We start from the raw sequence: 15,878 nt of genomic DNA on the forward strand, positions 1-15,878 counted from the left end.
GAAAAGGATAGTGAATTGAAATATTTTATAGATTATTTGATTATAGAAATGTAAAATAGGAAATATATGTTCAGTATCAGTTGTCTATCAAACGAAGCTACACAGAGCACTGTTAATAAATATAAGTAAAATATCAGCAATATTTTTTTTGTTAAGCTGCAAAAGAAGTGTTGATTGGGAGGAGGTCCAGCATTTCATTACGATGGGAGAAATAGCTGAGATAAAATAAAATCCAGCTTGGATTTCAAACAAGTTACATGTATGAAAAAGTGGGGGGGGGGGGGGGGTGGATTAAGCATACAGCACTTTAGTCTTTTTAAAGCATATAGACTTATGTGAATGTTATTATTATGGATCTCTTTTTTATTCTTAAAAGAAATTCTAGTCTAGAATCTCTATTCTTCAGGTGGTCATACCCCTAAACTGCCCAAAGATTCCCAATATGAAAATAGGGTAAAAAAGCTGGCTCCGCTTTTAGGCAGTGCCTAAATCTTCAAAGAGTGGACAGAACCAAGAAAAATACTGAATAGACTGTGCTGTACATGTTACTAAGTGATCATTAAGTATTCAAGTGATCATTAAGTATTCAACACAATAAGAAGCTTGGCAAGTTATCAGGCAAAAAAAAACCTTGTTTAATTAACGTGACGAGTCCAGAACAGCGGCGAGGGAAACTGATGGCCATATGTCATGATGGCACACAATCGTACAGACAGAAACAAGTTTGAAGCCCACAGAACGAGTTGGGTTCCTATCAGCATCATACCTGCCAACTCTGGGGATCTGGTACGGAGGAATTTTAGTTTCTTTTCATATACTTTCTCCGTTGACTTAGATGGTCACAGTCACTGTTTTTCTCTTCTAAATACAAGTCATAAAGTTTACGAAGCACCTGCGGTACGGCAACCTTAAAAATGACAAGAATCATGTAGTTTTTTTTTAAATAATGAATATATTAGTTTCCTCATATGCCATATATTCACTTCGGAATTGACCGCGTTTGTCAAAAACGACAATTTTTGGCTAAATTTTCTTGATATTTCAAAGTTGGCAAGTATTATTCTGTAAGAAACACAGCTCGTGCATTCTGTCTCGGAAAAAAAATAAACGAAGACTTAAACACGATATTTTAAGATGTACTGTTCTTGGTGAGTTTCTTTTTTCCACTGCTCATATATTTTATTACTCACAGTAGCCTTTGGAATACCTGTGGTGTCACACACAAACTAAGATAGAATTGACTGTAGTTTATTCAACGCTTGCCTTGATTTCCTTCGATGTTTGAAAATGAATTACTATAAATCTCAAAGAGAGTATTTTGATTGCTATATTAGCTTTTAAATTGCTCTTCTCGTTGGGCTACCTGTGGCTACAAGAGAGTCGGACTGCAATATTTCTTTTTATTATTCTACTTGATTGACAGGTTTGAGATCACGTGGTCGGGTGTGGGGTCGCGGTGCAGTAGCTTCGAGTTCTTGTCGTCTTCCCAGCGTTCAACAGCCATCCAAGCTTTGAAACCCGGCGTGCATTGCGATTACTTTACAAACTCAAAGGTATTTGACTTCACACTGCCTCTTGTAACCTACCTCTTCTTGTTAAACTAGGATTCAAGAGTTTTTACGGTGAAATGGTGGCTGTAACAACGTGTCCTCGACAAACAATGGCCGCTCATTCACCGAGCTGCATTTTGCCGTTTTCGCGTGGTGGAAAGGGGTGAAATTCTGTACGAAAATGTTGGACAACGCGGTGTTTGATGTTCGAAGAGCATTTCTATAGCGAGAAAATTGAATTTAGTGCTCGTGACTTGCGATTTTTAAGAGTTATAGCGGATATAATTTTAATGTGGTGAATACTTGTGTGTGTGATGAGTCGAGACTCGAAGAGACAAAGGCGCTTTCGTACGTTGTTTAGGCGCCAAACTCGCTACTATGCCGAGTTGGAAAGTGTTTATTATTGCCAAATTCTGATATTGGTTCTATGTTCTCGAACAGTTGAAATCACATTTCTATTTTGCTGTATTTGTTTGTTTTTCTCTACAAGTTTGTATTTAAATGTGTGTGTGTGTGTGTGTGTGTTTAACCTCAAAAACTTGATTTTCGATGACCCGTTGACTCTGTCATAAATGTTTATGTCCCATTAGACAATCTTAAGCTTTGTCCTTGAAATTGACAACACTGAGACGAGGATAAACTTTTAGCCGTAGTATTTCATTTTTTTTACAGTTAAACTACTAAATTTCATAGCTGACTGCTTGCTATCTAGTTTACAGAAGTTAAATAGGCCTGAGAACCCAAAGCGTGTGGGTGTTTCCTGGTCTTAAATTGTTGGCCCTCTGTGGTGTCTTTGTTAATACAACAAACTATTTCATTAATTATGTCTCAATTGTAAAATGATTTAATAAAGGAATAGATATTATCTTACTTGTCATTTCCTTCGAACCTACTGTAACTGATTTTCTTGATTCAATAATACTCATTGGTGCTATTTCGTCATATTGTTTTTAATATTCCATTTTCCAAAAATATCTCAACATGTGATTGTGTAAAAATTCCAAAAGCAATTTGACCAGACCTGAGGTTAAAAATTAATGCTAATACGACCACAAAAAGTATATTTGGTAGTGCATACATTATCCTGTAAAAAAAGTATGAGGCGGGGGGGGGGGGGGGGGGGGGGGGAGGCTTTTTATCCTATAAAGCAATATATCACCCCATGGGGGGCTATGATCAGTAACTTAGTGTATCACAACTGAGATAGCTCAAACCATCTTGAATAATCAATTTTCTGGATGATTGCAGTAAAATGGTTTATTACATGACAGTGATAACTTGCGGTACTTTCATTTATTATTATTGTTGATTGAAAGGGCAGTATGCCAAGGTGGAACATGGATTTTTGATTCTTGGGAACTATGATACAGCAAATTTGGCTATGAACAGATTAAATATGTCTGGCATGTCAGCTGATGCAAATTGCCCACCTGTTAATTACAAAACTGAATTGTTGTGTTTGTAGCTCTAGAGATTGCAAAACTGCGTGCGCACCCCCTTGGCGGACAAAAAGTGGGTCATTTCTTATTAAGGAATCTTCAAATACAGACAGGAGCAAAAAATGGCAAAACTAAAATTGTAAGGTTGTGTTAGCTTAAATTTTGTTTATATTTTGCCTAGAGGTTCCTTGCATAATATAAAACAAAATAAGCTTTAGTATTTTTTGGTAGATGATCCTTTCCTGAGATATGATTGAGCAAAGTTGCCAAACATCATGAAAAAAGAAGCAATTTCGCCCAAATTGGGCAATTTCAGACAAATCAAGTCTTTCAATTTATAATATCTCAAGAACGGATTATCTACCAAAAAAATACTAAAGCTTATTTTGTTTTTTATTACACAAGGAACATCTGCAAAAAAACAAGCGAATATAAGCTAACACGACCTTACAATTTGAACTTTGCCATTTTTTGCCCCTGTCTCAAATACCAAGCTTTCTCCATATGACACCTATGACTGACTCCCCCCCCCCCCCCCCCCTGGCCAATCCTGGGTACGCGCCTAGGGACTAATTCATAGGGTTCATAGGGACTAATTCTAGAAATTGCAAAACTGCAGTTTTGTGTTAAAATTCAAAGATATGTAGCATAGAGATTGTGAAACTACATTGTTGTGTTAAGATTCGTAGATAATGTTAGCCCAAGAGGTTATAACACCGCTTTTGTTTGGTATAGAGACTTGACACATTCATGGAGACTGTGGCTCTAGAGGAAATAGAGACTTCGGCTATTACTAAGGAAGATACGAGTTCAACTGAGGAAAAGACAACCAGTGATGAGGGTAAGAAATTGTACCCTGCATGCGTAAGCCAAGGGAGCTAGGGGGTGCAGAGGTTTTTTTTACCGGCTTTCTCATTACAGTATATTCAGTAAATATGATAATATAATAAATAAGTGCTCAATGGACACCCATTTTCAAACCATTTTCACACCCATATGTCAAAGTCAAACTTTGTTCTATCAAAAACCTTTAATATTTTAAAATAATAATAATAATAAGTTTATTATACCAGTGGCAGATTACATCTGAATTATAGGTATAGTCAGCATTACATAATACATTAAAGCGATACATTTAAGGCGAATTTGCTTGTGCAGAAATTTCCAAAGCGGTCAGTGTTGGTTGGTTTCACAATTACATTGGCACGAGATCTTAAATTATAAGTGTAGTTCAATCTATTTATACGATTCGTTACAAGGTTGTACAGCGGGTTGGTGGGCGTTAACGACATTATGAGTTTCTCACATGATTAAAAAAGTCCTAACAAGTTTTTTTTATCGAAAAATTTAAGAGAAAAGCTTTTTTCTCCCAATCCTGGGCTACTAGGTTGTATGTAATGTTATTAATTCTTTAGGTTCAACTGAATCAGGGTGCAATGATGAAAGCAACCTTGGCCAGATATCAGGGCAGCCTATTAATTCCACTGAGCAGGAAGTAATTGGTCTGTTGCTTGCGCAGCAGCAGGTGTTAACCGGTACCAAGGGATCAGTGCCTGGAAACTCCTTCAGTCAAGCAGCATCTGGTGCTAATGCTATCGCCGTGGTCCCGGCAGAAGTTATGCAGGGAGATGGGAATGCAGAGATTGTTGAGGAGGTATGAGGGATTACTTAGATATGCTTTCATAGCTTCATACCTGTCAACTCTCCTGCAATAGGCGAGAGTCTCAACATATTAGACCCCTGTTGAGCACCAGATCTCCTGTTTTTAGCGATTTTTATCGCTTCCAAAAATTATTCTATATAAAATAGACATTTTGCCTATTTTCTATTCAAATAATTAAAACAATAAATCACTTTCATAGTGCAATTTATCTAACACCCTCGTGAGATCTATAAGCGGATATGTGTGAGAGCTTTTTGTACAGCAAATGCCTGGGAGGCTCAACCCACCACTCTCCCCCAAAAATGAATATGCCCCACCCCTCCACTAAACAATTCTCAAGCTTTGTGATTTTCAGGGGTTGACAGGTATGTAGATTGTTTCATAGACTTGCCAAAAAAAACCTGGGAGGGTCTACCCACCCCTCCTCCCCAAAAAAGAATAGGCCCTACCCCTCCACCAAACAATTCTTAAGATTTGTGATTTTAGGGGGTTGAAAGGTATGTAGATTGCTTTATAGACTTGCCAAAGAAACTTGAAAGACAATTTAATTCAGCTTGTGAGACACACCCCCTTGCATTTCATTTTAAGCTCAAAACACACTGTCTTGCATTTTAGCTTCCCAACATTAAATTACTGTATAGTGAAAGAGCTAAATTAAAGGAATTTTTTTTAGTTTTTAAAACATTTGCATATTTATGTTTTGTTTATCTTTAGACTCCTGTTGATTCAAATATGGATAGCAATGAACGTGAGATGAATGCCAGACAACAAGGGGAACAAGAAAGTGCCACTGCATCTATAATGGAGGCTGTCCAACATCAGCAGCAGCAGCAAACAGAAGGTAAGTAAAATGTGTCCTATTCAGTTCATGGTAAGCATGACACCATGGATATGCCCACGGGATCTAGCAACAAATTTCCTGGTTATCCAGTTCACAAAATTTCTGGAAATCTTGAATTTCCCCTAATGCAAGACAAGTAGATTGGTTAAGATTTCCCCCTCCCTGGACTGATATGATGTAAAGGAAATCCACCTCCTGTACTAGCCCATTGAAGAGGTCCTGAATAAATCCCTATGCGCTGTTTGTTTGTTTTTTGTTTTTTTGTAAAAGTGGCACAGTATACCACGCCAATTTACCATTTTATTGATTGTTTTTCCTCTCAGACTCTCCTCACCAGCCCACAAGTCATAGCTATGTGTCTGTCCAGACAAGCCTGGCTCCCTCCGAACTCATCCAATCTGCAGTGGTTGTCAGTGCTGCCCCCAGTGGTACTGTCTTTTTGGAGCAGCAAGCGGTTACACTGACTGAGCTACCTGGTGGTGTTCATGCTATACCAGCTTCTGGGGCTTTTGAGGGAGGTATGTACTGTAAGTCGATTTGAAGGCAGAAGCTTATTAGGGATATTTTTATGTCTGTTGGGAGGCAGCTGTCATAGGTCTTTGCCAATTCCATATTACACAGAATTATCCTGGTAAATGTACCCTGGAGTTTTCTCAGGGAAGTGCCATATAGTTCACATGCATTATGGCAGTACTTCAGCTCATTCATGTTTATTGCGTCTGACAAGGGTTTTCCAGGTCTTGTACTCCCATGGGAGGTCTCTGCATGATGTTAGTCACATTCCTTGAATATCAGCTATCTTCCACACTTCACAACTACTGTAACATTAACTTTTTGAATGTTTCATGATTTTTGAAAATTAAATATCCAAAGTCTCACATGTTGATTTACAAATATTCTCACCAGCCCTGTTTTAAGAATCCTTATTTTCTTATTTCTTTCAAATTATTTTTTAAGAATCACAATTATTTTTAAACAAAAAAAATTAGGAAACTTTATTGTATGTTTTTGCTTTTATTAAGAATTCTTAAGCGTCTTTGTTCTACCCGATCACTAATTGATTTGTTCATCTTATTTTGATTTTTACAGCTACCTATGTCCACCAGACAACTGATGGTACAAGCTATGTGATCACCTCTGAGGGAGGAGCCTATGAGACCCCGTCCACTGTCTCCATCGCCAGTATCTCTGAGTCCAGTAATGCTATGGCTAATGCTGGTGGAGAGGGTGAGGAGGCTGGGGGCATCCATGGCATGGAGCAGTATGTCCATCAGGGAAGCCAGGCAGAGCAGGTCGACCATGGAGGGACTTTGTTTGTCCTCCATGAGGACCCAGATGAAGATTCTTTAGATGCTGATGGACAGGTATACACCTTTTTCCCTAGAAGGGTTTAGTCTAGACATCATCAAATGCCTATGACTGCTAAACCCTTAAGCCCCTTTGAAGGTCGAGGATAGATAGATATAAGATTTGCGAGACAGAGTGGTAGCCCGAGCCTCAAGAAAATCTCAGTTCCCATTGTAGAGTCAACTTTTATCGATATTGCAGAAATCGTAAATCCAAAGTTTTGCCGTTTCCGAACCCTGCCCTTTCGCGTTACTCTACTTGGCTGTTTTACAAAAGGAATTTAAACTAAATGTTCCCTTTCCTTTATTCAGACCCACCCAAAGCGCATCTACCACTGTAATATTGACGGTTGTGGCAAGCAGTTCTCCACGGCCTATCGACTGAAGGCACATGGGCGCAGCCACACAGGTGACACATTTCGCTGTGAGGAGAATGGCTGCGATAAATCGTTCATCACTCAGAGCGACCTGACAAAGCATGTACGGACCCACTCGGGGGAGAAGCCATTCCGATGCGAGGTCGATGGGTGTGGCCGAGTTTACACCACTGCGCATCACCTTAAGGTAACCAGCAGTCGTAATAGCCAGCGGATGTGTCAAGGCTGTTTGCGAACCCTACTACCCCTCCCCAAATAAGTTATGTTTCATTATAGGAACTCTGTTGTTATATATTTTTTCATCGCTATTCATAGTTCTCTCTCTTTAATAAAAAAAAAGTTTTGTTTTCTCAATGTGATCAATTCTATACCGTAAAAAGTCATTCAAGTGCTTTCATTATGTCACTCAGATATATCTGAACCAATCGCCTTTCAGGTCCACGAGCGAGCACACACGGGAGAAAAGCCGTTCAAATGCTCGTTCGAGCAATGTGATAAAGCTTTCGCTACTGGCTATGGGTTAAAAAGCCATATGCGTACTCACACGGGGGAGAAACCTTACAAATGTCCGAAAGAGACCTGCGCCAAGGCATTCAAGACATCAGGGGACTTACAGAAACACATAAGGACACACACGGGTATGCTTTTTCTCGACACCTATGTGCTATGAAGCTCTGGTCACTTTACCTGTCTAATTAAATTTAAATAACCTGCACAGTATGGTAGAAGTGCTTTATGCGAGCAGATAGGTCAATGGTTAGAACAGATTTAAATCTGGAAAACGAAACGATTTCTAAATCATCACACTTCAGTTACCACCCTTCAGTCTCCAAACCTCTTATTATCAAGCTTCAAGGTTTGTTCGGAAGGGCTAACATATTTTGGTGAAGAACAACCCGATAATATTCCGAGAATGAAAACAGCTCTCTTGGCTTGTTTTAGAATACATATAGGACCACGAATAGCCGTCATTTGTAATAGCTTTTTTTTATTCTCTCAGGTGAGCGTCCATTCAAGTGTCCGTATGAAGGCTGTGGTCGATCCTTCACCACCTCTAACATCAGAAAAGTGCACATGCGCACCCATACTGGGGAGCGGCCCTACATCTGTGAACACCCAGGGTGTGGTCGGGCATTCGCTAGTGCTACCAACTACAAGAACCACTCTCGCATCCACACAGGTAAAACCACTCTTGCATCCACACAGGTAAAACCACTCTTGCATCCACACAGGTAAAACCACTCTTGCATCCCCACAGGTAAATTCACTCTCGCATCCACACAGGTAAAACAACTCTTGTATCCACACAGGTAAAACCACTCTCGCATCCACACAGGTAAAAGCACTCTCGCATCCTCTCAGATAAAGCCAATCTTGCATCCACTCAGATAAAATCACTCTCGCATCCACACATGTAAAACTGATCTCGCATCCACACAGGTAAAACCACTCTTGCATCCACACAGGTAAAACCACTCTTGCATCCACACAGGTAAAACCACTCTTGCATCCCCACAGGTAAATTCACTCTCGCATCCACACAGGTAAAACAACTCTTGTATCCACACAGGTAAAACCACTCTCGCATCCACACAGGTAAAAGCACTCTCGCATCCTCTCAGATAAAGCCAATCTTGCATCCACTCAGATAAAATCACTCTCGCATCCACACATGTAAAACTGATCTCGCATCCACACAGGTAAAACCACTCTCGCATCCACACAGAGGTAAAACCACTCTCGCATCGACACAGGTAAAACCACTCTCGCGTCCACACAGGTAAAACCACTCGCATCCACACAGGTAAAGCCACTCTCGCGTCCACACAGGTAAAACCACTCGCATCCAGACAGGTGTAAAACCACTCTCGCATTCACACAGGTAAAACCACTCGCATCCAGACAGGTGTAAAACCACTCGCATCCACACAGGTAAAGCCACTTTCGCATCCACACAGGTAAAACCACTCGCATCCACACAGGTGTAAAACCACTCTCTCATCCACACTTGTAAAACAGTTCTCGCATCCACACAGGTAAAACCACTCTCTCATCCACACTTGTAAAACAGTTCTCGCATCCACACAGGTAGAACCACTCTCTCATCCACACTTGTAAAACAGTTCTCGCATCCACACAGGTAAAACCACTCTCGCATCCACACAGAGTTAAAATCACTCTCGCATCCACACAAAGGTGAAACCACTCTCGCATCCACACAGAGGTAAAACCACTCTCGCATCCACACAAAGGTGAAACCACTCTCGCATCCACACAAAGGTGAAACCACTCTCGCATCCACACAGAGGTGAAACCACTCTCGCATCCACACAAAGGTGAAACCACTATCGCATCCACACAGAGTTAAAACCACTCTCGCATCCACACAAAGGTGAAACCACTCGAATCCACACAGAGGTAAAACCACTCTCGCATCCACACAAAGGTGAAACCACTATCGCATCCACACAGAGTTAAAACCACTCTCGCATCCACACAGAGGTAAAACCACTCTCGCATCCACACAAAGGTGAAACCACTCTCGCATCCACACAGAGGTAAAACCACTCTCGCATCCACACAGAGTTAAAATCACTCTCGCATCCACACAAAGGTGGAACCACTCTCGCATCCACACATAGGTAAAACCACTGTCGCATCCACACAAAGGTGAAACCACTCTCGCATCCACACAGAGGTAAAACCACTCTCGCATGTACATAGGTAAAGCCACTCTCGCGTCCACATAGGTAAAACCACTCGCATCCACACAGAGGTAAAACCACTCTCGCATCTACACAGGTAAAGCCACTCTCGCGTCCACACAGCTAAAACCACTCGCATCCACACAGAGGTAAAACCACTCTCGCGTCCACACAGAGTTAAAACCACTCTTGCATTCACTCTGACATAACTAATCTCGCATTCACTCTCATTCTAATGTCCACACCGGTAGAAAAAATCACAAATGCAAAATAAATACGAGATTAAGACACTCAGGCATTAGTCTAAGGGATAAATGGTCTTGAAGATAGATACAACCAAGGATCTACCAAATAATAGCTCGGGCTATCTATCAAATCTACCAAATAATAGCTCGGGCTATCTATCAAATCTACCAAATAATAGCTCGGGCTATCTATCAAATCTACCAAATAATAGCTCGGGCTATTTATCAAATCTACCAAATAATAGCTCGGGCTATCTATCAAATCTACCAAATAATAGCTCGGGCTATCTATCAAATCTACCAAATAATAGCTCGGGCTATCTATCAAATCTACCAAATAATAGCTCGGGCTATCTATCAAATCTACCAAATAATAGCTCGGGCTATCTATCAAATCTACCAAATAATAGCTCGGGCTATCTATCAAATCTACCAAATAATAGCTCGGGCTATCTATCAAATCTACCAAATAATAGCTCGGGCTATCTATCAAATCTACCAAATAATAGCTCGGGCTATCTATGAAATCTACCAAATAATAGCTCGGGCTATCTATCAAATCTACCAAATAATAGCTCGGGCTATCTATCAAATCTACCAAATAATAGCTCGGGCTATCTATCAAATCTACCAAATAATAGCTCGGGCTATCTATCAAATCTACCAAATAATAGCTCGGGCTATCTATCAAATCTACCAAATAATAGCTCGGGCTATCTATGAAATCTACCAAATAATAGCTCGGGCTATCTATCAAATCTACCAAATAATAGCTCGGGCTATCTATCAAATCTACCAAATAATAGCTCGGGCTATCTATCAAATCTACCAAATAATAGCTCGGGCTATCTATAAAATCTACCAAATAATACAAAATAGATGCCCCTATTTGGGCATCTATTTTGTATATTACAAGTATTGTCCAATGAAGCTATTAAAACAACAGCAAAAACAAATTCCTTATGCAAAACATTCTGGGATATCCGAGGGAAAATTCACTAGGGGAGGACCAGTCAACACACATCTCCAACAACCTTTTTTTTGTCGTTTTCTTTCTGACCCGTCTTGTGTTGCGTTCTTAGGGGAGCGTCCATACGTATGTCAAGTAATCGGCTGCAACAAGCGCTTCACGGAGTACTCGAGCTTGTACAAGCATCACGTGGTCCACACGCACACGAAACCGTACACGTGTAACGCGTGTAACAAAACCTACCGACAGACATCGACACTCGCCAACCATAAGCGGACGGCGCACGGGGAGGTCTCGCCCGATATGGACGGCATATCACACGATGGTAGGTATCCCTCAGCAGCGAGCAAGGGCTTTGGTCCATACCCCAAGAATGTCTGCTACTAGTCTCAGTGCTAAATCGATTTGGCTAGCACTCAGTAAGACGAATGAATTCTTTGCGTGTTTTATTGAGGTAAGATCTTTCCTCTATCATAAGTCCGCTAAAAGAACTGTTAGATCAGCGACACAGATGCTATTAACTACCAAAGTATATCATGCAACAAAGAAAATGTGCGTGTATTATCTTAGGCGTGACCAAGGGTAGCTTCTTATTGCACCTTGGACTGAAAATATTAAGATATATAGTTTAAATACGAGATTCACCTCTTGCCATATGAATTCACCTCATACCATACCTCATGCCATCTCCCCCCCCCCCCCCCCCATATGCTCTCTCAAAAGACCCTGTTTACGATCTCCCCCCCCCACTTATCCGCTATTTTTCCTTATAGTCTTATAAATCGTCACAAAATGTCTCTTACAGAGGACTACGATGATGATGGCGAGCCCACAGTCAAGCGTCAGCGGATAGAGTACACTGATATCCATGGCAACCAAGCCTTTGCTCAAGGCGTTCCAGTTACCGTTGTAACCGATGACGCTTCCGTGGCTGCTATCCAAGCGATCGACGTAACTGATATCCAGCACATTTCTGGGGGTACACAAATCACCATCCCGGTAGCCATAGCAACCGACACGGGCACCATACAGGTAGGACGTTTATTTGAGTTGGATTTCGCTCTGAGATTCTACACCTCTTGCCCTTTCACTTCGTTATGTAGGATTAAAATGCCGTTTATTTTGCAAATCACAAGTGGAATATGTGAAACCTTCTATTACTTATGAGGTCCCCTTGCTATGTCTCTATGTCTCTTGCTATGTCTCTATGTCTCTTGCTATGTCTCTATGTCTCTTGCTATGTCTCTATGTCTCTTGCTATGTCTCTATGTCTCTTGCTATGTCCCTATGTCTCTTGCTATGTCTCTATGTCTCTTGCTATGTCTCTATGTCTCTTGCTATGTCTCTATGTCTCTTGCTATGTCTCTATGTCTCTTGCTATGTCTCTATGTCTCTTGCTATGTATTCTGGTTAGCGTTAAATAGGAGCAAATAACGTTGTCGGATACGAGAGAAAAAACTTCCACTCCTTTTACGAAAATCTATCACCTAGTCTTCCCCTCTTGTTGTTCTGATTAAAAAAAGAAACGTGTAGGGAACACGCTTCGCGGTTAGATATGGCTATTTATACCATCTGGCATTTTCAGGCCAATCGATTTTTTTCCTCAAGGCCACTTCGCACTATGATATAAGTAACGTTCTGCTTCTGTTAGACGCTTTTGCTTACGTGTAGCTGGTTCACGAACAAAACTCTTCTGCTTCTGTTTACTGCTTATGCCTTATATGAACTGGCATTTGGTTACACTATTATGATGACTTCTAACACGTGTCTGTCTATACACAGGTTCAGACGGCTGACGCTAGTAGCCTGCATACGCACACAGTGGGTCTAACAGAGCAGGGCGGCCAACTCACAGCCACCTCCGGACACCACACTCTCGTCACGGACGGCCAAGAAATCGACATGGGCCAAAACGTGCACGTGACGCTCCCTAATACGGTAGTAGTGACGTCACTAGGGGGAAACACAGTGGTGACGCACGCGGGTCAGGAGTCGTACCACGTGGTCGACGGCGGGATGCACGTGACGGAAGAACACGTGCAGGCGGACCAAGATCACGTGGACAGGGGATCAGGGCTCGTACACACAGACCATGATCACGTGGAGGAGGCGGATAATGAGAGGGGTACGTGCAGTACACACGTGGTTTGTTGCAATGCACCGCCTTTGCCAACTGAAACTGTGTCTACAGTCGGGAATGATTTTCAAATGAGCAAGTACCAGGGGATAGTGAAGTCAGCAAGCGTAACTGTCTTTCCTTGTTGATTCCTCACTGGTCACCCTTTAGCTAGATTGTGTGTTTGTTTTTTTACCATCAACGGTATCATGGGATAACATGATAAGATGTGTCTACTTGTTTTGTAAAATGTTCAACGCTACGCCTCGCAAATCCTGAGTATGAATGAGTTGTCATGGTAGAGAGTATCAGTGGAACAATGTGCACACGTGCATACTTGCTCATGGTCTATTAAGCCAAACTTTAGGAGCACAAACGCAAGAATACCAAGCACTAGCGCTTGTGTTAGAACCGTCCTTGACTGTTTCTCCACATTACATTTTACGGCACAGTGCCGTAGCTGGCCTCGAAATAATAGAGGGGCACAATACAGAAACATTAAAAAAATATTGGGGGCACAGCCACGCCCCTGCTATTTCCTTGTAATGTTTAGTAATGTTGTGGGGGGGGGGGGGGCATACCCCCAGTTCCCCGCCCTCTGCTACGGCCCTGTCGCACTTCACCTCGGCAACGTAAAGTGCAGTGAAAATGAAGCCATTTTGATAAAAGTTTTCATTTCTTTTAAGATCTGGGAGAATCGCACCTGCATCAGAAGGCGGCGGATAGCTTGGAGAGCGGCCTGGCGCTAGCACAGACATAGCATGTGTGTGTAGCATCTTAACAGATTTGACGCTGCGTTTGGCTCTCACATGCCTCATAGAGCTGAACGTCCGTGGATCCGACTGGACTTTTTTATTTATAAGACTCGTTATTTGGATAAAATCAAATATACATAGCTGTCACTGAATCATCTTATGATTTAGGAGTTGGAGCCATTTATAGTATACGATGGATTTGATTCATCGGTAGTTGAACCGGATTGGTTTACTACTGAAACGAGCTCATATGCATAGGGTTTTATAAACCAAGATAACCATTACGAAAGTAAGTAGGATCCACGGTCTTGGGGAGGATGAACCTTCTCCTCTTTTGGACAGAGGTTATTATCGTAGATTTATATTTGTGTGTAGGAGTTTCGTATCATTGGAAAGTTGGGGCAGTGTGGAGATTGGGGAAAGGGGTTGAGCCGTTGTAATTTCATTCATGCAAAATAAATCCCTGCAAATAGAAAGTTTGTAGAACAATTTGAAAATGCATACTTTCAATTTTGTTTTAGTTTATCGAGCAGTTGAGTCGATTATTGAAACACGTGTCTAAGTTTTTGTTCCACTTGTAAGTTCTATACTTGACTATCCATGTCTGTGTACTTTAGTCGTTTTTACCTATTACAACTTTATACTCGGAGATCCCGCATGTCATTGCGTTGCGCACAGTTTGGGGAGCTCTTATTGGGTCCTTGGGTATGTTCTCGTGGCTTGCCACAAAATGATTCATATGAAGTGACTAACATGTTTCTGTTAATAAAGTTTTAAATGCCACATTACACTCTCTGCTAATGTTTTTATCACAAGAGGCTTTAGCCCCATATGGCATGGTGATTACTGGGTCATAACTTAAAATGATAAATAATGATAATTACTGAGTCACATACTTATGATGAAAGCGCTGTTACCGCGTTTGGACGTTTGATTACCGCTTTTAATTGGGACCATGTTCTTGAATTAGATACGTGTCAGGAAAAATGGACTGCCTTCCATAGGACAATTTACGAGGCAGTGGAATTATATTCGCCACTAAAATCTCGTGTCCATGAAACTGACCGGCCTTGGGTCACCACTAATATCAAAAGGCTGATATCCCAAAGGCAAAAGGATCTAAGCATGTTTGGGGAGGACTCGGCCCAATTCAAAAGTATGCGTAAGAAGGTTCAGTCACGAATCAAGGAATGTAATGGAATATTTTACAACCCGAAGATCGCCAAACTGAAGGAATCCAACCCAATCAGGTGGTGGAATGAAATCAAGAAGCTGTCCTGGGCGTCATGTAACGACAACCAGTGGTGCTCCTAGATAGCTACTGGGTAGAATGTACAGGAACATTGTGAGAGAATAAACACCTTTTTTGTATCTCTTACATCTGATATCTCTCTGTCTGCGGAAAATGTCGCCGGCATTGCGGTGAAAGAAATTCCCCCTAAATATATTGTTACACCCAGAAAGGCGTCTCTTTCTCTGCGGTCGATTCAGCTTAGGAAAGCCCCAGGGCCCGATGACATCCCTAATAAAGTGTTGAAGAAATTCGCTTTTGAACTCGCGCCTATCATCGCAGACATTTATAACGCTTCTATTTGCGAAGGGTTCCTTCCAGCTATCCCCAAGCAGCGTACAGCATGTGAAAATGAGAACGATGTAAGACCCATTTCACTGACAAGTCAAGGAAAGCGATGGAAGGGTTCACTGCGGCGAGGATTGTACCGCACATCCTCCGTGACGTGGATCCCAAGCAGTTCGCGCTAGGAAAATTTACCATTCAAGCAGTCGCGTTCGTCATGCACTTGCTACTAGACGCACTTGACCAGGGGCAGTGTGCTGTTAGATTATTTTTTGCGGATTTCCGCAAAGGATTT

The 15,878-nt window shown here is 41.5% G+C and overlaps 1 protein-coding gene across 1 annotated transcript; it reads left to right on the top strand.

Annotated features, from left to right (window-relative positions):
* The first annotated feature begins 1,423 nt into the window (after positions 1-1,423).
* Positions 1,424-14,795, top strand: LOC5506737 (zinc finger protein 143). Its single transcript, XM_001627361.3, has 13 exons — positions 1,424-1,553; positions 3,725-3,830; positions 4,405-4,643; positions 5,367-5,493; positions 5,817-6,011; positions 6,583-6,857; positions 7,152-7,403; positions 7,653-7,854; positions 8,217-8,396; positions 11,249-11,461; positions 11,942-12,168; positions 12,919-13,261; positions 13,939-14,795. The coding sequence occupies exons 2-13, from the start codon at positions 3,740-3,742 to the stop codon at positions 14,010-14,012; spliced, it is 2,418 nt and encodes an 805-aa protein (XP_001627411.3). The 5' UTR covers positions 1,424-1,553; positions 3,725-3,739; the 3' UTR covers positions 14,013-14,795.
* Positions 14,796-15,878: the final 1,083 nt, after the last annotated feature.

Source organism: Nematostella vectensis, chromosome 6, assembly GCF_932526225.1.
Source record: "Nematostella vectensis chromosome 6, jaNemVect1.1, whole genome shotgun sequence".
NCBI classification, from domain to species: domain Eukaryota; kingdom Metazoa; phylum Cnidaria; class Anthozoa; order Actiniaria; family Edwardsiidae; genus Nematostella; species Nematostella vectensis.

Excerpts from the sequence above, each read along its gene's own strand:
- LOC5506737 (XM_001627361.3), top strand. The coding sequence starts at position 3,740 with ATGGAGACTGTGGCTCTAGAGGAAATAGAGACTTCGGCTATTACTAAG. Across the intron at positions 11,462-11,941 it reads GGACGGCATATCACACGATG|AGGACTACGATGATGATGGC; the intron begins GTAGGTATCCCT and ends TGTCTCTTACAG. Across the intron at positions 13,262-13,938 it reads GGAGGCGGATAATGAGAGGG|ATCTGGGAGAATCGCACCTG; the intron begins GTACGTGCAGTA and ends ATTTCTTTTAAG.